This window comes from Raphanus sativus, chromosome 2 (genome assembly GCF_000801105.2).
Source record: "Raphanus sativus cultivar WK10039 chromosome 2, ASM80110v3, whole genome shotgun sequence".
NCBI classification, from domain to species: domain Eukaryota; kingdom Viridiplantae; phylum Streptophyta; class Magnoliopsida; order Brassicales; family Brassicaceae; genus Raphanus; species Raphanus sativus.
In genome coordinates, this window is record NC_079512.1 from 4,987,658 (window position 1) to 5,012,953 (window position 25,296).

Genomic DNA, 25,296 nt, shown 5'->3' on the forward strand with positions numbered 1-25,296 from the left:
CGATTTTGCCATTAGTTTTCAAATTATTTACAAGGATGTACCATTGCTTTTGTTAAAGATTTTTAGTTATTTTGCTAATTATATAGTCAACCAATAAGAATCAACTATTTTAAAACCAATCGCTTTGTTATCTCTCTCCACCAAAATCACTTTGTTATCTCTCTCCACCAATCACAAGACCCATCAACTTCTAAAATTATAATTATCATTGCTTTTTTTGAATTTTTTTTTTTTGTCAGCTGATTTTTTTTTGAATTGAAACCCAAAAAATCCTACCTATACAAACCCACGAAATTTTCATATTTATTTCTCTCACGTTTCACATATTTAATCTATACCTTATTAAATTAAATCTTTACATAATTTGTTCTCAACGTCATCTTTTAATCTATATATTATTAGACTATATATTATACTTTAGGGTTTAGGCACATACACTCAGTATTGCATACACTATACGTAAGCACTAGCATATCTAATCCATACTATAAAATATTAATCCTCCTTACTAGCCCTTCATTCAGCAAATATTTTTTTAATACATGTTACATACGTTTTATGGAAACATTGAGATCTATTATATTTTACAAATATTCAAAAAGGTTTGTCATCTACAGATCTACTATATATTTATTTTGCTTATAAGAAAACGTGTATATAATTTTACCCCATTTATATGTTTCTCAAAAATTGTTACAAAAAATGTTTGTCAAATTTTTTAATTTACATTCAAATACAAGCTACACACCTAAAATCATATCTCAAATCCTAAAGTTCCCTAAAACATATCTCTAAAACCTGCATTTAATATTATAGATCCTCAAAAGCCTCTAAACATCGATATACAGTAAATAATATTTAAAAGTTATACACATTTTTAACAACAATATTACACGGATTTCAAAAAAAAAATAGATGGTTTACAGTATTTTCACATAAAATATTTAACATAATAGTCTTAAATATTTTGTTTATCATAACTTTTTATATTAACCATATTTTTAAATAAGCATCCTAACTTTTTTTGTCACGAAAAATAAGCATCCTAACTAAATTGTAAAAAAAAACTGAAATATATATTTAGTTATCATACATGATTTTTTATCTTGAGTTAAAATATTTTCAATTTTCAAAAGATTGTGTGCTTGAAATATTTGATGGTAACAGTATTTTCACTTAATATTTTTTTGTGCACATCTCTTAATATCTCTAATAAATAGATTTTGTTATTTGTTTACGAGATTTTCTTTTATACTAACTGTATTTTGAATAATCATACTAACTAAGTTGTAACAAATTAAAATATAATCTCATTCAGTTATCAATTTATCATACGTAATTTTTATCTTGAATAAAATATTTTTTCATTTTGAAAATATTTTGTGATTTAAAATCGGAATATATATATATATATATATATATATATATATATATATAAAGCTTCCTTTATTTTGAAATATACAACTTCTATACTTTTGAGCATATTTAATGATATATTTTGCATATATTGGAATATATAACTTTCGTAATATCTAAATATAGTAAAGTAGATTGTGGATACATTGTTGTTTTGCAAGGAAAAAATTGAGTTGCTCTTGTGGCTGAAGAGAAATATGCAGAATCTAAAATAGTAAATGTGTTAGTTATTTTGATTCAACATTTTATCTCTGATTTTATAACTTTTAAGAATTTCAATTGCAAAACCCACAAATTTAACTTTCAAATAACCCTTACAAAACCCATAAGTTTAATCAATAAATCAATCCACGATATTTTGATTATATGTTAGTTTTTTCAATTCCAAAAATGCAACCTTTATAAAATAATGAAAATTAAACAATGCACACAAATATAATGATGCCTTTTTGACAGAGAAGATTAAAACGCAACCTGTAAAGTTACTCACTGCATAATCTACATTTTTTCTCTATCACAGGGTTAGGGTTTTAAAGGTGAGAAATGTTTCTTTTTTATCTCCCTCGGTTTAATGTTTTGTTAAACTACTGACATAAGAATTTGAAAAATGAAAAAAAGCTATACTAAGAAGTAAAATGAGATCAAAGATTTAGTATGATAATGAAGGTAATTAATGCAAAATGAGTGCGAGTGTTCCGCGGAGTTGGGGCGTACGTGTTGTTAAATGTTTTTTTGGCCGACACTATACAATGTTTGTAATTGCCCAACTGGACACTATGCACGTGTTTTGACAGCTTAGCTTAGGTTTAGCAAGCTCTCTTTTGTAGCCATAGGTTCCCGACATTGACGTGATCTTTTCCTTTCACCATGTCTCTCTCTCTCTCTTTCACTGGTGTGCATGGATAACTCCACATAATACGTTTAAATTATCGTTGCTGATATATGGATGGGAGTAGTACTATTACATTAGTTACAAAAATCTTTTTATTTTTTATAAATTTACAAAAGTCTTCAAGTATGATCTATATATATATATATATTGACTAAAATACACAAAGAAACAGTAATTCCAATTTTACATATGTTTAGATCGATGTATATAACGTAACCGGCCACAAGTTTGGTTAACTAATGAACCTTTATAAGAATAAATAACGATTAGTTTAGGACTTTGAATCTAAACAATATATTTTCTTTTATCTTTCTAAAATCTGATAATGGTTATTTCACAATTTTAAGCATTTTCAAAATAAACTTATATTAAGAGAGCTTTTTCACCAATTTTAAGAAATATATATATATATTGAAACAAGCATGATGAACACAAAATGGACCACTCTACGATTCACATGCATTTGTATGTTTGATAATGAGATTGATAAAGGACGAAGTAAAGTGGCCTATAGCTTCGAGCTTAGGGCTTTGACAACCTGACCAGATGGCTATATGTGAGTGACTACTGACCAATGGGGGTTTGCTGTTATTACCATGTTCGGCAAATCGACGTGGCTGACGTGCCACATGGGTCCCTTCCTTAGACACATTGCTTCTACGGTTCTACCACACACGTTTCTCATCACCGTCAGATCATTGCCCATACGTATCCTTTCCATTGCAGCTGCATGGTTCTCTATGTATTTAGACACTATCAAACAATTTTATTTAGATGATCATAGATTGTTCATGGAAGTGGAAATGCACCGCAGTCTACGGCAACAGGTCCCTACTATTGTATGTTTCCCTCTTTTGGGGCTTTTTTATTAATTTGGCGGGATCTCGGAACAATTATTGGAAATACGTTTATTTTTTCGATAAGTCATTATAGAAATTCCAAAATGATTTTCATCTAACTTTTATACTCCTCCCGTTTCATATTAAGTATCGCTATAGAGAATTTTTTTTTGTTGCAAAATAAGTGTCGTTTTAGTATTTCAATGCAGAATTAATTTTATTCTGCATTTTATTATTCTATTGGTCGAGATGTACGGGTAATGATGTTTTTTTATGAAAAATATGTAAAATTTAATGATTTCTTAATATGTGTGCACAATTCTAAAATGACACTTATTCAGAAACAGAGGGAGTATAAAACTATTAGCTACAGCTAAACTCTTCTCTTTTCAAAACTGATAGACGATACATTTGACTTCGTGTGCGTTAGTTTATAAACTACAAAAAAATAAAAGACTCCCAAACAAGTTTTCTTCCGTACTTCAGAAAGAATTTACATTATATCAGAAAGAAAAAATGTATTAAAACTTGGTTTGATGAGATAATAATAATGACCTGAGTTTTTAAGTTTCAGAAACCAACTATAATTATTTAGATTTATTTGCTGAATAACCTAAAACATGAATGAAACTAAGTACATGCAAATGATTTTGACATTATTAACAAACTAACATTTAGTTCCTTTTTATTCTGTTAATACTTTCAATTATAACAATTACCAAGTCATGGAAATAGATAATTTCACCAAAAAGAATATAATACAGCCACATCACACTAAAAGAGAAAAGATAATATAGACACATCAAATACATAACAACCACAAACATTCCACTAATTATATTTCATATCATCAAATGATTTAGAATCAATTATATCCCCACACTTAAATCTAGATAGTAAAACTTATTTCAATTCCACATTAATCTCTAAATATTATAGCCTAAACTTTAATCAATAAATCATAAACCCAATTATAAATTATAAACATGAAATAGAAATCTAAATCCAAACCCAACTTTAAATACCAAACCCTAAATGATTATCACTAAACTCTAATCTGGAAATGTTAACCCACATCCGAGATATAAACAGTTTTTCCCATTTTCAAATAATGACATTCACCAGATTTATAATACTATATAGCATAATATTTTTAGAGTGTACGGAGAACTTAAACTTTAGTTTCCGTTCCATAATTCAGGAGACTTTAGTAACAAGGTTATATTGATGTTGTACTACTATATTATTGAATAGAATAGACTGAAATTACAACATAAATGGGGTCATATCACTAATACAAGTAACAGAGTAACGAGAGCGAGTTAGTGAAACTCAACACATATGATAAAACTATACTCTAATCCGGAAATGTCAATCCACATCCGAGATATAAACATTTTTACCGTCTTCAAAGAATGACATTCACCAGATTCATAATACTATACTACGTGGTGGATATATTATAGTACTTTTAGAGTGTACGGGGAACTAAACTTTAATTCTCGTTCAATAATTTAGAAGACTTTAGTAGCAATGTTATATGGATGTTGTACTACTATACTATTAAATAGAATATACTGACATTACGACATATATGAGGTCATATCACTAATACAAGTAACAGAGTAACGAGGGTGAGTTAGTGAAACTCAACCTAGATGATAAAACTAAACTCTAATCTGGAAATGTCAACCCACACATGAGATATAAACAATTTCCCATGTTTTAAGAAATAATATAGAAATATGTCTCAAATAGTATGGTAAGATTACATAAATAGCTACACTAAAGAATATATACTATATTATTTCGTTCACCGAATATAGTATAGACGGCGAGTTCATCTTCTTTAATTCTTCTTTTTTCAAACATGCCGATACACCTTCACTGGGTTCACCGTCGTTATTGTTCACCACCCTATAAAGATCATCTTTATCTCCTTTTTTTTTCCGACACAGCGACGCTTCTACCGGTCAACCGTCATTATTCTTCACCATTGGATCACTAAAACAAAAAGAGAAACATAATATAAAATAGAAACAAAAACAGAATATAAAAACAGACACAGAGTATAAACACAAAAACAGAACATAGTATAAAAGCGCGATGTCACCTTAAACTCAATTTCGTAAACCCATAATTTTTGTTTCTTCCTTGCTTTGAGATGAAGTGTCATGTATTTGTATGTATGAAAAAAGAAACAAAGATTTGGTAAAAAAAAGAAGAAAAAGAAAAAAGATGTGTGTCAATGGTAGTCACAACTTATTATATTATTTATTTAATATTTATTTTAATAAATAATTTTCAGCAGGTCACATGGATTACAACTGAGGGATAATATGACAATTATTTATATTGTGGAGGTTGTGTATAGGTGAATTATGGATTTTTGGTATTGGATGTATTATAATTTTTTTGATGGTTGTTGGATGCAATTTCTTTAATTATTTTTGTTTTCAACACCTAAACTAATACACAGAAATACACATATTTCATTGTATCAATTTTGAAAAGACAAGAAAAACGTAGCTGTGGTTAACTTTGTTACAAGAATGTTTGATTAAAATTATTTAAATGGGTACTTGAGACAAAAAAAATTAAAATTGTTTAATATTTTACATGTTTTGTACTTTATGTTACTTGTGTTTCCAACAAATATATTAATTAGAATAGTGGGCAGTAAGAACCGATAAATATAAGCTTTGCAATTTAAATAAAAATATCGAATAAGTTGCTACCTTCGTAAATACATTTTCTTAAAAACAACTGTGGGGCTGTGAGTTGTAATGTTATGTGAGGTTGTTTCAAGTGTAATCAGAAGTGCGAATAGTTTTGATGTGAAATATCTCTAGCGATCCATATATATATTAGATATCGTTGGATTTCAATATATACATGTGGCGCATTTTCCAATTTATAGGCTTTCAGATGTAAATTATTAATACGTAAATAATCGGGAAGCACATGATGTGTTTATTCAGTGAATATAAAGTCGATGATCGCAACGATTCTTTGACCTATAAAATAACTTAATGTATGAATTGCATGATATTGTAATATTCAAATGCAAATACATATCTGAAAGAACCGGTATCATTTCTCAAATACTACATGTGCTTTGCCATAAACTTTTTTTGTGTGTTTAACCTCGGACTATCTCAAATCTATGGAAATGCCCAGACTAATTCCTAAGGGGAAGGTTCAGCCAACGGATAGATCATTTCTCCGGGTACGCAAATATCTGGATAGCCCAAGATCTGAAGTTTCTAACAAGAAATGTTGATTAAATTTATTTGCCAGCTTCACTCGCCCATTTAGCCCATACGGATATATCTACCAGCACAATAATTGTATAACCTTCATATGGTTAAGAGACGCGACTAGCTTATAGTATATTAATGAATAGATGATGATGCTCATGTGTTTGTTGCAAAGTTTTAATTGGTTGGTTGCATCAACCAAAATTAACTCAATATTTAGATATATGCAAGCAACCCATACTCTCATGTGTTTTGGCCAACTCAGTGTCCGCCGTTTTTCAATGTATTCTTACAAAATAGATAATAGAGCCATTTTAAACTGTGGGTGGTTTGGATGTTCTCCGATCTTTTGTTTCTTTTTTGTAAGTCATACGTTAATATTTACCATGTAACTTTTCAAATAAACATTTTTTACACTCCAAACGTAGACGCCAAACGCAAACGGAAAAGAAAATCAATATATTGATGTTTGGCTTTCACGTTTTCACTTTACCGGTGTTTTAATAAAGAATGAACATATCTTCTGTGTGTTCAAAAAAAAAAAAGAACATATCTTCTGTTTCGAAAATGTTATTTATTTTTGATTTTCTTTTCTAGTGAGATTGAAAGAAAAATGTGGTCCAGAAAATTTTAGGAAACAGACGAGCTGATAAGAATTTGGCGAAAATACTAGCTGATAAGAATTTGGCGAAAATACTTTTTTGAGAGACTTTGTCCACAAGCTTGAGTAGAGAAAACGCATAAATACGTATAAAATGAGATTGTTATTCCATCTAGATGGACAGGACAACATAATATATGTACCTTAGTGTTTTGAAATCCGGCCGAAATACTGAATCAAAGAACTTTTCAAATCACCGGATTATTGAGTTAACCGCAAGTAAACCGAAGATTAATAAATTAATTATTATATATATATATAAAATATTAGCTATTGGAAAATATAAGAAATAATTTATGTTTTAAAAGAATTTAGAAAAACATTTAACTTATTTTTTTGGCTTTTTTATTTCACATACAAAAAAGTTTAGACTATTTAACCATTTTTAATATATATTAAGAGTTAATAAATATATATCAAGACTTAGAATCCAAGTATTTAAATGTCTAATGTGAAAATTCTGAATTCAAAAATAACCAAAAGTAAAACATCAAAGTGTAACATGTTATCAATAATAAAAATAAACTAATACTAAATTACATCAACTATTTTGGTTCTTTTGATCATTGTTGGCTTCATTTTTTCAGATAGTATAATAAAATTTTCAATCAAAATTAAAAATCACAAATGAAATAGTTTAGTTGATATTATATATGAAAAAAAATCTAGGTTATCATCAATATTTTCTAGGTTAATCATTTTTTCATCTTTGAGATATTCTTCAGCAACAACATTCTCTTATTCATTATAATCAAGTTTGTCATGTTCTATCTTCTGTCAATAGATTTATAATCCATATGATCGTATGATCTTTTTATTTTTTAAAAACTAGAAACATAACTTTTAATTAGAATACAAAACCGATTCTAATAATACAACTGAAAAAATAATAAAAATTATGTATTGATTCAACTAGTGTTTCAACCGATACTGGATTACGGATTTTAACAGTTTTTGTAGTTTTTTATCAAAAAATTAAATATATTTTTTAAACCTTCAACCATATACCGTGTTCGAGTCCATGAATCCGGTGTTCAAATTCTCTTTCCTATAGAATTAAGCAATTTAAGGATCAATAATTCCGAACAAATGTTCTTCAAAGAAACTGAGCATTCATAGTCTCCGAGATGATTGTCTTCTTGTTTGAATCTTCTGTTTGTTGATTTGTTAGATTATGGAGGCAACACAGAGAAGAGTTGAGGTGGCAAGGTCAAAGGGTAACGTACTTTGGTTTAGGGAAGTACAAGGTGTTGATGCAATAACATTCATCTCAAAGAAAATCTAACAAAGGTTGGTATTGAAATTCTTCTTAAGAAGTTAAAAGTTAGGCGGCAGGTTTCATTATTTGTAATGGGGGTACAAAGTGTGTTTCGGGTTGATCTATCGAAACATGAAGTTGTTACTGTCTATGTTTCAAGGGATTTTAAATCAAAGGTGAAATGATGCTAGAGCTTTATTTTTGGTATGATGAAAGGCAGTAGTGTTTCATGATCATTCATGAACGTCGGAAGAAGTCGACTAAGAAGCCGCGATGACTGATGAAAGGTTAAAGAAAGCTACCGCAGCATATTAATTTGAGTGAATTGGTTCTCAAAGTTAACTTGCAATGGTTTGTGCGTTGGTTCTTGTATCAATAGTCTTTCTAACACAAGAGCTAGACGGTGTGTCCTATTTTAATTTAAACAGCGGTGCATGATGGGCACATAGTATCCTTTGCTGAAGGAGAAGAAATCAAGTGAGAACATGAGAAAAACTTCATTATTAAAGGAAAATAAATATAGATAAATAATGGCAAGTAATAAAGGTTTGTGGTGGTTCTTTCGAGACAAAGAAATAAACTAGTGTGATAATAATGAGAAAGAATGTATTTCAAAGGATCTGACATATTTCTCACGTAGTTACACCACCATATGGTTTTTCATCTACACAAGTCAGATAAGTGAGTAAAGGCTTAACTCAAAAAGGTGGAACTATGTTTTGGGTTCGACACCAAGTCTGGTATAATCCTCATACACGTAAGTATTAAGGATGGTCATATCATCGGAAAAATTGGTTGTGTCGATAGTGTCTATCTAGCAAGTTTGGAAACTAGATGGCATGTTATGTTAGTAATGCAGCGGTGCAAAATGAAACTCAAGGATGATATGTTTAAGCATAAGGTCGGATCAGAGTATTTCGAGTGGAAACATTTATGACTCAAGGGTCTGCAATATTTGATTCAAGGAAAATATTAATTCAAAACTCAGTGAATTAAAGCGGAGATATTAGATGGCCCTGAAGGGATATGGTTGGCGCAGAGGAACGCCGGAAAACCTGTATAGATCGGTGAAGATGAGATTTAAGTTTGCCTGAGGTTTTACAGAAGCTAATGGCATCGAAAAGAAATAATGTTGTGGGATAGGGCGGATGGTCAGAGATGATGACCGGAGGGTGCATTGTTTATTAGAATATTGCATCCAACTTTCACTATCAAAGGAAGCATCAAACGAGTTAGAGCTAAGTCAGCTAAGTCAACTGTAATGTGTGGTTTATGTGTTATTGGCCCCAAATTCTTCAAGGCCCAACTTGTTTCCAGCCGAGCAACACAGTCTAATATCCTGCACAACCAAAAAGGAAAGTACGGTAAATAGTTTTTTTTTTTTTAAACCATGAGGTGTCTGGGCCTAAATAATCTTCCCAGGCCCGGGATCAGCCGACACTAATATCAATAACATCGCGTAAAACATCCTTTCCAACGGGAATCGAACTAAAGGTGCAACGGAACCTACTTTAAGCACTAAACCATTAGTCCAACGCACCGTTGGTCGGTAAATAGTTTCTTTATGTGATCAAAGACGGTTGAAGACTTTACAGAAGACAATATGGAATATGAATAGTAAAGTCGGTGATCTGTTATTAATAGAAGAGGTGTTAAATATTATTTAATCATCTGAGAAAACATCTGAAACACAAGACTAAAGAGAGAGAACTAAAGAAAGATCGGGATAGAAAAGAAACTTAAGGTAAGAGATATTGTCCGTGACATGTTTTTTTCGAATAGAGTTTCTTTGATTTTTTTTTGTATTTTCCTATTAAGAACTTTATAGCTTTGTGTAAACTTTTTAATTTATAGTGGAAATCGTGGAAGACGAATACTGTTTTGAATTTGGGAACTCGACGATCAAATTCTATGTATTAAAGAATTAATCAGTTAGCGAATTCGTAACAATATTGTTTGCAGTCCAAGTTAGTTCTTTTCAACAAAAAGAAAAGATCCAACTTAGTATACACCAACGTCAGTATATGTAAATGATCTACAAACGTAAATATAATTAAATTTACACCCAAAAAAAAACTATCGATGGAAACATGCATCCATTGATACTCCAGATAACGAAAAGCATTCCTTCTTCAGCCTATTCCATCACCACTTCTTTTTTTCTTTTTGTAACAGATCACCACTTTCTATCATTGTCCTTTCTTTCTTCTAATCTAATATGAGAATTCTATTGAGCCATCCAAGTGGCATTCCTTCTTCAGTCATTTCTTTCTTCTAATATGAGAATTCTATCTAGCCATCCAAGACCCAAACCAAGTGGCATTCCAACAAGCAATGAAATGTCAATAATGGGCCATGGCCTATGTGTTTAGGTTTCACAAGTGCCTTTCGTATAAATATCCATGTTCTTAGCAAAAGATACATATATATATACATACATACATATATATATATGTCAGATTTCACGTTACGTAATAAAAAATTAACACTATTTAGAGCATCAATAGACGCAAAACCTTCCTGTGATAGTTTTGCAATTTAGGTTTGTAGATCTTATACATTTTCTGAAGTTAGTAATTAATAACTTGGGATTTCAAGCAATAGAACACACATATAATCATGTCCTGGTTTCCAACTCCTTTTGATTTTGTGACAATCTAATTATTATTTTTTGGTCTAATTATTTTTATTGCAGGTAAAGCTATTTTGATGAGTTCATTTGCTATCCATGTTGCTTATCTAAAGTTCTTTCTCATTTCCTTTTTTATTGCACGTTGCTTATCTAATAAGGATCTACTCACAAATTATATGCTGAGATTGAGATTAATCCATGGAGCATTCGTTCAATGGTCAACAATGATTAAAAGTACAGTTACAACCACTAAATCACTATGAATTTTTATATTTATTTTTCATTTTGCAATGATCAGAACAATTTATGTAATTTGGTGTTGGTTATTTTATCTTCTTTTTTCTGTAAATACCATTTCTGAATTAAAATAAAGAGTTTACATCTCTTAATACAGACAGTAGATCAATAGGAAATCAGAGCTTTTAAAAATTTGAAACTTTTTTGAAACAGTTGAGAGGGAGTATGCATCTTCAGATATCCACTCTGTCAAACCAAACCGCTAGATAAGATTGCGTTGCTATTTGATTTGAACTTCCCATATGTTGCAGGAATGGTCTTGCCTGATCGAGGTCTTCCTTGTCCAATGAATAAAGTTTTGCACGCAGTTGAATAGAAATGTCTTTGACCATAAGAGGCACCGGTCGAGAAATGCTTGTGATTAGTTTATCTTTGTTCTACTACATTTGTTAGTAGTTATCAATGTCATCGCTAAGTGTACTTCTATCTATTGGAATAGTCAAGTCATACTTTGGAAAATAATCTGAAAAGGAACCAATTCCTTTTTACGTTATAACTTCATATCCTAACATTTTAGCAAAAAAAAAAAAAAAGGAAAAACTTCATATCCTATCATACGCATCATCCTGTGGAGAGATTATCATTATGGCATTTTAGAAATTTTGGGCCTAACTCAGGCCATCAATGTTCGCAGGCCGTATAACCAAGCATAGCGTACACAAAAATAAATAAATAAATAAAGTAAAGTAAACAAAACATTTTAGTTTTAAAAAAAAAGCATTTTGCTTTAGTAATATGCAATTATTCATATCAATATTTGTTTGTTTTCTTGTATCAATAACTTATTCAAACCTACCCAGGTTTAGATCATAACTTGGCCCTAATACCATAGTGAAGAGCCGCATTGATATTTGTGTTAAACAAAAACAGCTTCGTTCTTGGCGTGGCTGAACAAATTATACAGTTTTTAATCCAAAGATATTTTTATATAAATTGCTTTCATCATTTAAGATGTATGGTCACTTAATTTGACCCAATTGTCAGAGTTCTTAACCATTTAACAATCAATTTGTATATAAGCTGTACATATCAATTGGGAATACTGTGTATTCGAGTTTGTCTAATTCTTTTCTTTCCAATCTGTATGATCAATCAATGAATAATTGATGTTCCACATATGAATGGGTACATAATCAAAATAAACATCATCAGAAACTCACTGGCCTAGCGTCAGACCTAAATATTTAGGAATTTTGAAAGAAACTAAATAACGTAGAACCATTATCATAACCTAACATTTTTGTTGGATGATTCTGAATCCACTAACCATTACAGTATCAATTACTTGGACGAGAAATGACACCTTTCTTCAATTCTTTTAAATAAAAATATCGAGTCATCAATTTTATCATTATTCAAATTGGGACCCCATCATCATTTTTTTAGATGTGGGTCCTTAACCAACAGCAGCCAAGAGTAAACAAAATAGCCTGGTCCACTAAATTTTGCTGATTTACAAGATTTTAAGTTGCTTATGTCAGCCAAATGCCTTGTCGTTTCCTTTTGTTTTCTTGTGCTTAAAATATTACTTTTCGTTCAATGATATTTTGAACAAAAGCTTTCCTTACAATTTTAAAAGTTTGTTTTTTTCGTAGAGGAAGTTAAGGTAGAATCCCATGAATCACAATTAGGGACTTAATTACTAAGAAAGACTTTCGTGGTCTAGTGAGACGCGCACATGTTGCTACTAATACTAATCCTACAATCTACCGGTCACATATGTGATATGTAAATGCATAATCATAATGATTATTAGGTATGGCATTGTATTTAATTGTATACTATGGTTCATGGATATGGATATTTTGCGCTATGTGATGTTTTGACAAAAGCTAATAATGTTTGTTTCAGACAAGAAAAAATCTAGATGAGATATTTTTTGTCGGATTTCCCAAGCTTTATAAACTTCTCTTTTACTTTATACCATTTTCACTATATACTGACTCAGTTAAAACATATTTTCGTTCATCTATCAATCAGATTCATCTTTACTATCTGAAAAGGTATGAACCAGAGAGTCAATATAAATTTCCAAACTTGCAAATATATTTACTATTTAAACGTTTAAAGTTACCAGACTACCCTGCATTAGCTTGTAACCTTGTTTAGATTTATCATTTGTTCTTCATAATATCTATGGTTTTTAATCAATTTGTCATGAAAAACAAACATGGAATCAATCAAAAAGCCTCATATAGGACCGATGATGAATATGTCATGATTTTTACCGATCTAGGTCGTAAATATATATATATATATATATATATATATATATATATATATATATATATATATATATATATAGTGTTCATGTCCAGACTCAGGGTATTAGGAATAAACAACAAATTAGTCTTCATTAGTCACTGATATAAGTTGGCGTATGATAATAATTAAGTCTGACGAGATATTAGAACCCACGTACATTCCATATAAATCATGCTCTCTTAATACGTTATAAGACGAGAAACGCGACGTAACTACATAAATAAAATGTTTATACAGCATCACACTATATGGATTAATGTTTAAAAACATGCCGATAAAAAAAAGTAATATGACGTAAACATGTTACCCTTAGTGCAATTGTGGAGACACTCGTGTAGCTTCATCACGCATGTAAGTAGCCTTGCCTCTATGTGAAAGGTTATTATCTGAAAAATAGATAATGATAAATAAATAAAACATGTACGACAATTCCACCTCCTATATATCATTGGAGAAATTAAACCAATAATTTCATATCTTTTCCAAAAGCATTGAAGATCTTCTTCACCTCTCTTTCTCTCTCCTTCTCTCTCCACATCTATCTATATTTCCCTAGATCCTTGGAGCTAGGAAGCGTCGTGCCGTTGTGTAATTTAATAGTCTAGAGATAGAGAGATGGAGTTGAAGGTTAGAAAGCAAGAGTTTGTGCCGTTTGTGGCAATGGTGATAATGGAGGCATGCACAATTGCTCTTACGATAATGGCGAAAACGGCTTTAACAGGAGGGATGAGTCCTTTTGTGTTCGTTGTTTACACAAACGCTTTGGGATCTATTCTTCTTCTTCCATTTTCTTTCTTTTTCCACAGGAATGATAGGTCAGTCTACGTGATCCATATAATTTCAAGCATAAAATGTCTTCACTAATCAGTCTTGATTCATGTTCTAGTTTTATTTTGTTTGATGACATTCTTGCAGAACCGAAGAATCTATCTTTTCTTGGCCACTCCTTGTTCGTGTTTTCTTTCTAGGTTTCACCGGGTGAGTACATCATCTCTCTTTATTATGGAATGTTTTCTTTTGAATCTTGATTCTGGGAGCCAGACTTTTCCAAATATTTTTTTTTTTTGGTCAAACTTTTCCAAATATTTTCCTTGCAATTTCTCAAGGAAAAAAAAACAATATGAGGTCCTAAAACCAAAAGAATAATACAAGGTCCGTGTTGCCATACTGTAGACGTAGCAACCGAAAAATTTAATGAAAAATATTAATATTATATGACATGGGGCTTCCACGTCACCTATAGAATAAAATTATAAACAACTATGCCTATAAAGTCATGTTTAGATAGAGTTCTTATCACAATATAAAAACCGTCTCTTAATTTTAATTAAAAAAAATTAAAAACTTTTTTTTAAATAAGATTATACCAAAAACTTTATTTTAAGAACTCCATCCTAAAAACTCTGCAATAAACATGTCCTAAAAATATTTTTAATATTTACAACATAGTGACGTTTCTTTGTGAGCGGTATAATTAATATAAAATAAATAAAAAGTTACACAACGTTGTGTCTAATTATTTTTCCCTCTTGTTAGCACAATTGCACTTGCATGAATTTTATGCATGTACATGTACACGTACACGTACACGTACACTGATATATATATTGAATTATTTTAAATATGAAGGGTATTTCTGTTCCAAAACTTGGCATTCGTGGGACTAACCTTCAGCTCACCCATAGTGGTATGCGCAATGGGATTACTCATTCCTTCCTTCTCCTTCTTGCTCAATCTTATTCTCGGGTAAGTTATATATCATCACCGTTAATTTCAGAATCTGCATATAAGTTGTTGGATATAATTTTTTTATAATATATTATAACTATATCTATATGCTTATATAGAAGGAGCAAGCTGGATTGGAGAAACACTAGCACGAGGGCTAAAGTGATGGGAACAATAATTTCATTAAGTGGGGCATTTGTTGAAGAATTGTACAAAGGTCCCTTCATAAGACCAGCTTCGTCTCCTTCCCCAAATCGTCTTCTTAAATCAGTCCCTAAACTCCTGGTCTACTACAGTCTTCCCGACAATTGGTTCCTTGGTTGTATATTTTTGGCCGCTGCTGTTTTTTCTGTCTCCCTCTTCAATGTTGTTCAGGTATTTTCAACAAAAACATAAACCGTCAGACACTGAAACCATCGGTACGCATTTTATTCAATTGATATTAATAAATTTTATTAATCTATGGCAGACAGGGACGGTCAAAAAGTATCCACACGTTATGAAAGTGGCTTCGTTTTACAGCATAGTCGGGACGGTCCAATGTTTAATCTTCTCATTGTTTATGGAAAGAGACCAAAGTGCATGGAAAGTCGAACCTAACTTCGATCTTTTCCTCATTATCGCCACGGTAATCAAATTTAGTCACAACTACTTTTTATATATTTTTTTATTTTTTAGTCACAATTATATACAAAAAAAATCAACTCAAGTATTCGTATAGCTGGGTAACCTATCACGGTGTGCAATGAAAAAAACAGGGAATCTTTGGAAGTGTGATACGTACAAGCATACACGTAAAGTGCACCCAAATGAAAGGACCATATTACGTACCATTATTCAAACCTTTTGGTATCTTTTGGGCAACACTTTTTGGCACCAGCTTCTTCGTCAACAGTCTTCACTACGGCAGGTCCGTTAAAAGATTCTTCACTAATCATAATCATCTATTAGCATATAATTACCACGCATGAGTATTGAATATATGTTTGGTGCGTGTGTGCAGTGTGTTAGGAGCCGCCATTGGTGGTGTTGGATACTACACAGTGTCTTGGGGACAACTGAAGGAAACCGAAGAAAAACAAAATCCAAAGGAAGAAAGAAAACCCATCAAAACCTTTTATCATCAAGAAGAAGATGAATACAAAGTTCCATTGCTTATTAGTCAAGAAGAAAGTCCTGTGTGAATTTTGTATTATATATAATAGAAGAAAAGGAGGGTCGCTTAGATATTTTTGACTCTTTTTCTATATTGCTTATATAAGAAGAAATGCGTGTGAATGTGTTAAGTCGTCAGTGTCAATGGGAGAATGCTGAAGTAGGCTTTTTGGTCCGAAAAGCAAAACCCACCCAATGTAAATACACGTCTTTGGATATATAGAGCTCTTTTATTATGTTATCTTGTATTGAAAGTTCTGCGAATCATGGATCGATTGTATTCCCGATATGAAATCTAATGTATATACATTGAACAAGTTGTTACATGTTTTTTAGTGTTTTTTAATTAGTTGTAAAGAGACTAAAAAGCTAGCTTCGTCTTCTTAAGATCTCTAAAACTTACCTCTTTTCCTTTTATGGGGATTAGCTTTGACTTTGATATAAGATTAGATGAGTTCTGGATTTAATACATACTCGCGGGAAAACGCGGGTTTATTTTCCTTTATTTTTTTTTAAATTGACAAATATTTAGTAAATGTCATATTTTTATATATTTGTTTTTTATAAAAGACTTAAGCTTTTTTATTTTTCTTTATCGTATTTCATTTTAAAAGAGTATAGGCCAGAGCACAATATCTGGACCCGAAGAACCAACCCGAAAACGACCCGAAAATCAGGGTCCCGAACCCGATTAGACCCGGGATAAATATCCGAATGAGTTCTAAATTACTATATTCGAAGAACCGGTCCCGAATCCGACCCGGACCGAGAACCAAATGAGTACCCGAAGATATCCGAAATATATCTAAAGATATATGTTATAATTATATTTATAATTATTTTAATTTTTAAATTAATATTATAAGTTAACTATAGTAATTATTTTCGGCAATTTGAGTATTTTGGATAAAATATGATAGTTTGGATAAAAGTTTACCCAAAAAACTGTATTAAATGTATATTTTTGGTTACTTTTGAATAATTTGGATACAAAAATTTGAACGGAATCAGATATTTTGGTTACTTTAAGTACAAATAACCGAACCTGTTAGATACTTTAGTTATTTGGTTATTTTGCAGGTTCTTATGCATGAGAACCGAACCCACCCGGACCCGGAAAGACCCGACTCGAACCCGACCCGAAATTTTATAATACCCGAATGAGGTTTAATTTCAAAACCCGAATGGGGTTTAATTTCAAAACCAGAAAAACTTGATATCCGAAAGAACCGATCTGTATCCGAATGGGTATCCGAACGTCCAGATCTAATGAGTATTTATGTTTAGAAAATTAAACTTTATTTTTAATGAATTAAGTTGATATAACTCTGATATATTAATTTTATTATATGGTTAATTTTTTATTAAAGATTTATACTATTCAATGAAAAAATTCAAATTTATTTATAAATGCTTAAATTATATTAAAAATAAAAAACATAATAATTAAGTTATTAATTTTTGTTCACTACACAAAATATTAAGAATGGTTGAAAATAAATTATTTGAATTTGGAGAAAAAAATAAGAATTGAATCTGATTTCTTAATCGGCTCAAATGGTCCAAGAGAGATGATGTGGGCAGTGGGCTGAATCCAAAAAAATGACCCAATAAAAATGTGTTATTAATATTACTTGATTGCTTTTAACGAAATAAGCAATGTTAGTTAAAGAAATTACATATTTAGGTAAAAAATATAATATGATCCTGTTTTAATAGTATAGATAGATGAGCCTGATACGAAATTTTAGTAAAGCGTATACTAGTGTGTGCGATACTATAGTAGTTGACGAAACGAGTCTTCCTTCGTCTCTAATTTGGTAGAGGTTTCAATAGTATAAACATTTTTTGCATAGTTTTGATTTATGGCGAAAGAACGTTTCTAATCAAACATATCACTAATTAGAAAAGTGATTGATTATTTTCGGTTTAGTTTGGAGTATTGTTATTTCTCACCACAAGAAAAACAACAAGGGATCAAACTAATCAAAAAGAAACTTGGAAACTATTCTTATAAATTACTCTCTTCTGTTTCTAATTGTAGATAGTTTTAACAAAAAAAAAAATTGTTTCATAATATAAATAGTTTAAATATTTCAATGCACTTTTTATTGATTACATATTGTGTGGCAATTAAAATAATGTTAGGTTTTTTATAATTGGTTAATTTTTTTATTAAATGATATTTTCTGAAAATAACAATTTTCTTAATAACAGTGTTTTTAGTAAAACTACTTACGCCCTCCGTTCCTGAAAGTAGGATTTTCTAGATTTTATTTTTGTTCCACAAAGATAGATTTTCTATATTTTTAAGGTACTTTTGTATACTTTTTGATGATCATTTATTGTGAATATTTGAACTGATTAAATTTTATTGGTAGATAGTTATTGGAAATTGTATAAAAAAATAAAATAGTAAACTAAATTGCAAATATTTATTATAGTCTTAATAAACGTGAAAACTCTAGAAAATCTTACTTTCAAGAACGGATGGAGTATATTTTAAAACAGAATAGTAACTTTAGCGATTATCCAATGTTTCAGTCCCTTCACATGTGGATTTTTTTTTGATGACCTTGGTATCTGAATGCCTCGAGAAGAATCCGACTAACGCCTAATGACCGTCTCGGAAATCTGGGCATTGCCTGCCAGAGAGTCCGCCGAAGGCATCCAGGAAGGCTGGTGATCACCCCATGTTAAGCTACCAGTGGCCACGCGCAGCAGATCTGAGCTTCTCCGTATTGGACCCAAAAGTCCCTCAAAATAATCACCATAAATCTGTAAGAGGTAACCTCGAACCCTCGACCTTGCGGACAACATGAAGGAGCACATACGACTTGACCACTGACACGTGGTTCACATGTGGGTTATTTAAAGGGCAAGAAGAGATAAACCACTTTCAAAAGTTAAATCCGTTTGTTTAACAAAAAAAAAAGGTTAAATCCGTTTTAGTTTTTACTTTTAAAAAGAGAGTTAAATCCGTTTAATTAAGAAAATTTGTTTTTTCTTTTTTTTGAAAATAAAAAGAAAGACATGTCTCTTGAAAGACAAAATAACATGTGGCAAATAAAAGACAACACCACATCTCTGGGTCTCTTTGCACAGATACAAAATCCGAGAACATCTAAACCCAAAAAACACCTGTACAATTGCATAGGACATCACAAATATTCTGTAATTACGATGACACTATTACAAAGAACGTGTGATTCCACAAAGTCATCTTTGTAAACAATGACACTACAAATGGTCACATATACATGACACCAGTAAAGAACAGATTTCCTGTTCATAAGTTTTTCCGCTCCACATTATCCTGAAGCCATAAAATAACAATTTCCCGCTCCACATTATGCTAAATTTTGGAATGGAATTATTTGGAGTGCATCGTTCCATAGAGTTCCAAAATATATTTACCAGTTACATGGAATACTTTTTGAAATCAATTACACATACTCCAAAAACGGAATTTAAAACTTTAAAACAGATCTTTTGTAAAATCTATTCTATTTGTTCCATATTAAAAATACTCGTGAATATGTGGAATGATTAGAATTCCAATTCCGATAAAATTTTCAGTTTCTATTTCATTTTATTTAGCATTCCATTTTTTTCCATTCCATGTATAACTATTCCTTTTATTCTATGTATTCCTTCTAGGAATAACCAGTTATAGCCTATATGTTATCTTGATAACATTACTACTACAATTCAACAGTACATCATACAAGTGAAACTCTACTTAAACTTTTAGCCCAAATAAATAAAATAGGGGTTCAGCCTTAGCTTAGACTAAATCCAAACACCAACATTCATTTTAAATGTTTTTCAAAAAGTTATAGCAAAATTTAAGAACTAGCTGGTGTAAAATTTACAATAGCTCAAAAAAGTTCAATAATGCTCCTAAATTGGAAGTGAACCAAAATACAATTGGACCATTCCATAGTATGTCAAAGCTCTATAACTTATGAGGAAACGTATTATGCAGGAAAATCGAGAGCATTGCTGTTGGTGTTACTGCAGAGGTGCAAATGATCTTCGAAGCTTTGTGTAAGACGTGAGTCGCTTTGAATCTTCTTGTTGTAAGGTTAGTTCTTTTGCCTAGAATACAACAAAGCCTAGGTTGATTCTACTTTGATTGTCTTGGGTAGATGTTTCCTTATTTAAGTAGCTGGTAATAATCTTTGAACTTGATTCAGTTTAGTGTTTGTATTGCTCTTGGTTTGCAAAATATGCATTCTTTGAATATTTTTGTGGTGTAGGTTATTTCTTGTGCCAAGAAGATAACAACAACCAAGGTTGGTTCTGTAAGCTCAAGAAGAAGAGCTTGTATGAGAGTGAAATGAGGTCGAGCGTTACACATAAGGATCTATGTGTAACATATTGTGGCGAGTCGGTTAGAAGAATGATGACGTGGCGTTTATTCATTAAAGTCTATTACTTCAGGAGGAAGTAAAGAAAGATTTGGGCTTATCACGATATTTGGGAAAAGATATTGTAAAAGAGTATTTAACCTAGTTGCTAAGGGTAGAATTATGTTAAGGTTTTTAACGGAGAAAAGCTTGAGCAAGAGGTTTGTTCTTGTCAAGTATTGAGCGATCAAGTGACTTGTGAAGTGCAGCTTGATTGCGTGTAAGTTGAGATTAGAAATTGGTCCGTCTCTAGTCGTGTGTGACTGAGAGTAATTCGGATCAAACAGATCTAGGGAGATTGTTTGAAAGATTTCTAATATACAAGAAAGAGTTCTTGAATTGTCGTGTAAGTTCCTTTACCTGGTTACCATTGAACTTTCATTTGGTATCAGAGCGGGAAACCTCTGTGGTATCATATACTACTCACAGGTTGAGATCCTGCAGAGTTCATGGACACTATGAAGGAACTAGCTATGCTGCAGAAGCCAATCATTCTTGATGGTGGAAACTTTGGTCACTGGAAAGCCAGAATGCGACACATAATCAGAGGGATCGACGAGGATGCATGGACTGCTGTTGAAGAAGGATGGACAGCGCCAACTGTCTTAATGGATGACAACACACTGGGTCCAAAGTCTAAAGATAAGTGGACCGACTCAGAGAAGGCAGCCTCAAAGTTCAACTCGAAAGCACTCACTGTGATTTTCTCAGCCGTGGACTTAGATCAGTTCAAGATCATTCAAGGCTGTGATTCCGCAAAAGAGGCGTGGGACACACTAATCAATCACTTCGAAGGAAATACTAGTGTTCGGAGAACCAGAATTGATCATCTAGCTTCAAGATTTGAGAATCTTCGAATGGGAGATGATGAACCCATTGATGGATTCATATCCAAGATCAGTGAACTGGCAAACGAGTCTTCCGTTCTAGGGAAGAAATACGATGAGAAAGACCTTGTGAAGAAACTACTTCGATGCTTGCCTCCTCGGTTTGAGGCTTACAAGGCAGTTCTGAATATTGCTGTTGATACTGATGAGATGAAGTTTGATCAGCTTGCTGGAATTCTGAAAGTGCATGACCTTGAGAAGACAGATCGTTTATCCAATACTCCAAAGAGCATTGCATTTGCTGCTGAATCAAAAGAGATTGACAGAGTCTCAAATATTGAGGAAAACTTGGGCTTAATGGCGAGAAACTTTAATAAGTTTGTCAAGAGAATGGAGAAAGGAGGGAATCGATCCAACAGCCGGTTTCAGAGGAATGTATCAGATCATAGTCAGCGACAGGACTCATCAAGGAACTCCAAAAAGAAGGAACTGCAGTGTCACGAGTGTGAGGGTTACGGACACTTTCGCAATGAATGTCCACTTACCAAACGGAAAGAACTGAAGTGCATTGACTGTAAAGGCTTTGGGCACACTCGAGCTGAATGCCCTAATAATCTCAAGAAAGAAAAGTCAATGATGTGCTTCAGTGATACGGACTCAGAGAGCGAAAGTGATGAAGAAGAACTGCACTTGAACTTTATGGCTCTACTCGGAGAAGACAAGGACCAGAAACAAGAAGATGATAGTAGGACGCTCATCGAAGATGACAATGATGATCTCAATCATGATCTGGAAACCGAGTACAAAGAACTGTTCAACCAGTTTGCAGAATTGAGTCTTGAGAACCTGCAGCTCCTCAAAGACAAAGCAATGTTAAAAGCTCAGGTCAATATACTTGAGTTGGAAAAACCAGCTGAGACTGTACTGAATGAATCTGATCAGGAACTCTTATCGATCAAAAGAGCTATGATAGAACAAGAGAGAGTTCAGAAGCTGTTTGAAATGAAGGTCAGTCACCTGAGTGAACTACTTGAAAAAGAAGTGGATAAAAGCAAGCTGCTTGAGAGTCAACTCACTGAGAATCACAAGAAGATAAGGATGTTGACTACAGGAACCTCAACACTGGATCATCTCTTAACCATTGGACAATGTCCGAGCTCAAATTGGGGACTTGGATTTCGAGGCTCAACTTCAATACAAGGTGAAATTGCAGGGAAAACTACCTTTGTCAAAGAACTTTCTAAAGAGGAAACTGTGAAAGCAACTGAGAAAGTCCTAAATACAAGTAAGTCTGCTGAGAATAAACGAGCTCCAGTGATTGCAAGGCGTGGCAATGGATGTCATTTTTGTGGCAAGTGTGGTCATAAAGTCAGGTACTGTTACTTTCGTCTACAACAGTATCAACGAGCCTGGAGGATGAACTTGTGTTTTGTGGAACCATCTTCCTACGGATCAGTATGGATAGCTAAAAGGGATTTGTACCCAAACTACAAGGAGCGGGTATCAGCTGTGTTACACATCAATGCTGATGTCTCACCTACAGAGGCAGAAGTTGAACTCAACTGCAACTATGTCAGTGTGCAACCAATGATTAACTGTGTGAGTAATGTTGCTTACACAGGTGCAGAGGGCAGTAGTCAAATAGACTCTCCATGGTACTTTGACAGTGGATGCTCTAAGCATATGACTGGTACTCAGGAATATCTTGACAAAGTTCAGTTCCTCAAAGGAGGGAAAGTTACATTCGGAGATGGTGGACAAGGAAAAATTCGTGGAGTCGGCAGGACAGAACGAGCAGATCTTCCTAGTCTCATCAATGTGTACTACGTCGAGGGTCTCAAAGCAAATCTCATCAGTGTGAGCCAACTCTGTGATGAAGGATTGGAAGTGATCTTTAATAAAATTGAATGTCGAGCAGTTGATGAAAAAGGAAATATTGTTCTTCAGGGAGTTCGATCTGGTAATAATTGCTATATGTGGAAGCCATTAGATACGTGTTTGTCTGCAGTTGAGTCAAAGTTGGATCTGTGGCACAGGAAACTTGGTCATATGAACACGAATGGACTAAGTAGATTAGTTAATGCTGAAGTTGTTAGAGGAGTTCCTGAACTGGAGAAGCAAACCGATACAGTATGTGGAGGATGTTGTCAAGGCAAGCAAGTGAAGGTCCAACACAAGCAGATATCAGAGATCAGATCAAAGAAAGTGCTTGAACTTGTTCACATGGATCTGATGGGACCAATCACACCGAATAGCATTGCGGGAAGAAGATATATCTTTGTCCTGGTAGATGACTTCTCTAGATACACATGGGTGGATTTCCTGAAAAACAAGTCTGATGCTTTAGACAGTTTTCGTATACTAGCTCTCCAACTTAAACAAGAAAAGGGTGGGATCATTCAGATAAAGAGTGATCATGGAGGAGAATTTCAGAATGAAGAATTTGATAGATTTTGTCAAAGTCAGGGAATACGACATCAGTATGCAGCTCCTAGAACACCTCAACAGAATGGTATAGTGGAAAGAAAGAATCGAACCCTTCAGGAGATGGCTAGAGCAATGTTGTGCGGCAACAGTGTACCATCTGGCTTCTGGGCGGAAGCAATCGAGACAGCATGTTACGTGATCAATCGAGTGTATGTGAAACCCAAAACCAAGACCACACCATACGAGCTGTTCAAAGGAAAAACTCCCAATCTGAGTCATATGCATGTCTTCGGATGTCTATGCTATATCCTGAATGATAAGGATCACTTAGGGAAGTTTGATGCAAAGAGCGATGTGGGGATGTTTGTTGGATACTCTACACATAGCTCGGCATATAGAATCTTTAATTCACGCACGAAGTTCATTGGAGACAGTGTGAATGTCGTCTTTGATGACAGCATTGGTTTCTATCAGGCCAGAGTCACACAAACAATTGAATGTGAGACACCGAAAGTCACTGCTCCGACTCCTGAAGATGTGAAGGATGAGTCAGAAGATGAGAGTGAACATGACAATGTTCTAGTGAAACTTGATAATGCAAAAGTACACAAAAATCATTCACCAGATGACGTCATCGGTGGTGTATTTGGTGAGAGAGTCACTCGTAAGAAGCAAATTGACTTCAAAGAGATGGTCAAATTGGCAAGCTTTATTGTGAAGATGAACACTGTAGAGTGTTTTGTCTTCCTGATCGAACCTAAGAATCTGCAAGAAGCATTGGAAGATGAATTCTGGACAGACTCAATGCATCAAGAACTTGAGCAGTTTGAAAGGTTAGATGTTTGGGCGCTGGTACCTAGACCCGACAATGTGAACGTCATTGGGACTAAATGGATCCACAAGAACAAGACAGATGAGGAAGGTAATGTCATCCGGAACAAGTCTAGGTTGGTTGGACAAGGATATACACAGATAGAGGGTGTAGACTTTGATGAGACCTTTGCTCCAGTGGCTAGACTGGAATCTATCAGACTTCTCTTCGGGATGGCCTGCAATCTTCGGATAAAGTTGTATCAAATGGATGTTAAGAGTGCCTTCTTAAATGGTGTACTGCAAGAGGAAGTGTATGTTGAACAGCCAAAAGGATTTGAAGATCCACACTTTCCAGATCATGTCTACAAACTCAAAAAGGCTCTTTATGGGCTCAAGCAAGCTCCACGAGCCTGA

The 25,296-nt window shown here is 32.9% G+C and overlaps 2 protein-coding genes across 2 annotated transcripts; both read left to right on the forward strand.

Annotated features, from left to right (window-relative positions):
- The first annotated feature begins 13,974 nt into the window (after positions 1–13,974).
- LOC108831903 (WAT1-related protein At1g70260) lies at positions 13,975–16,670 on the forward strand. The gene is made up of 7 exons (XM_056996613.1): positions 13,975–14,335; positions 14,436–14,498; positions 15,150–15,266; positions 15,368–15,623; positions 15,718–15,876; positions 16,007–16,158; positions 16,252–16,670. Exons 1-7 carry the CDS (start codon positions 14,136–14,138, stop codon positions 16,430–16,432), a joined length of 1,128 nt encoding a protein of 375 aa, XP_056852593.1. The 5' UTR covers positions 13,975–14,135; the 3' UTR covers positions 16,433–16,670.
- A 4,603-nt stretch (positions 16,671–21,273) lies between these two features.
- On the forward strand, positions 21,274–25,296 carry LOC130508478 (uncharacterized). The gene has a single exon (XM_057004012.1). The coding sequence runs from the start codon at positions 21,274–21,276 to the stop codon at positions 25,294–25,296; it is 4,023 nt and encodes a 1,340-aa protein (XP_056859992.1).

Excerpts from the sequence above, each read along its gene's own strand:
- LOC130508478 (XM_057004012.1), top strand. The coding sequence starts at position 21,274 with ATGAAGGAACTAGCTATGCTGCAGAAGCCAATCATTCTTGATGGTGGA.
- LOC108831903 (XM_056996613.1), top strand. The coding sequence starts at position 14,136 with ATGGAGTTGAAGGTTAGAAAGCAAGAGTTTGTGCCGTTTGTGGCAATG. Across the intron at positions 14,499-15,149 it reads TTCTTTCTAGGTTTCACCGG|GGTATTTCTGTTCCAAAACT; the intron begins GTGAGTACATCA and ends TTAAATATGAAG. Across the intron at positions 15,267-15,367 it reads TTGCTCAATCTTATTCTCGG|AAGGAGCAAGCTGGATTGGA; the intron begins GTAAGTTATATA and ends ATGCTTATATAG.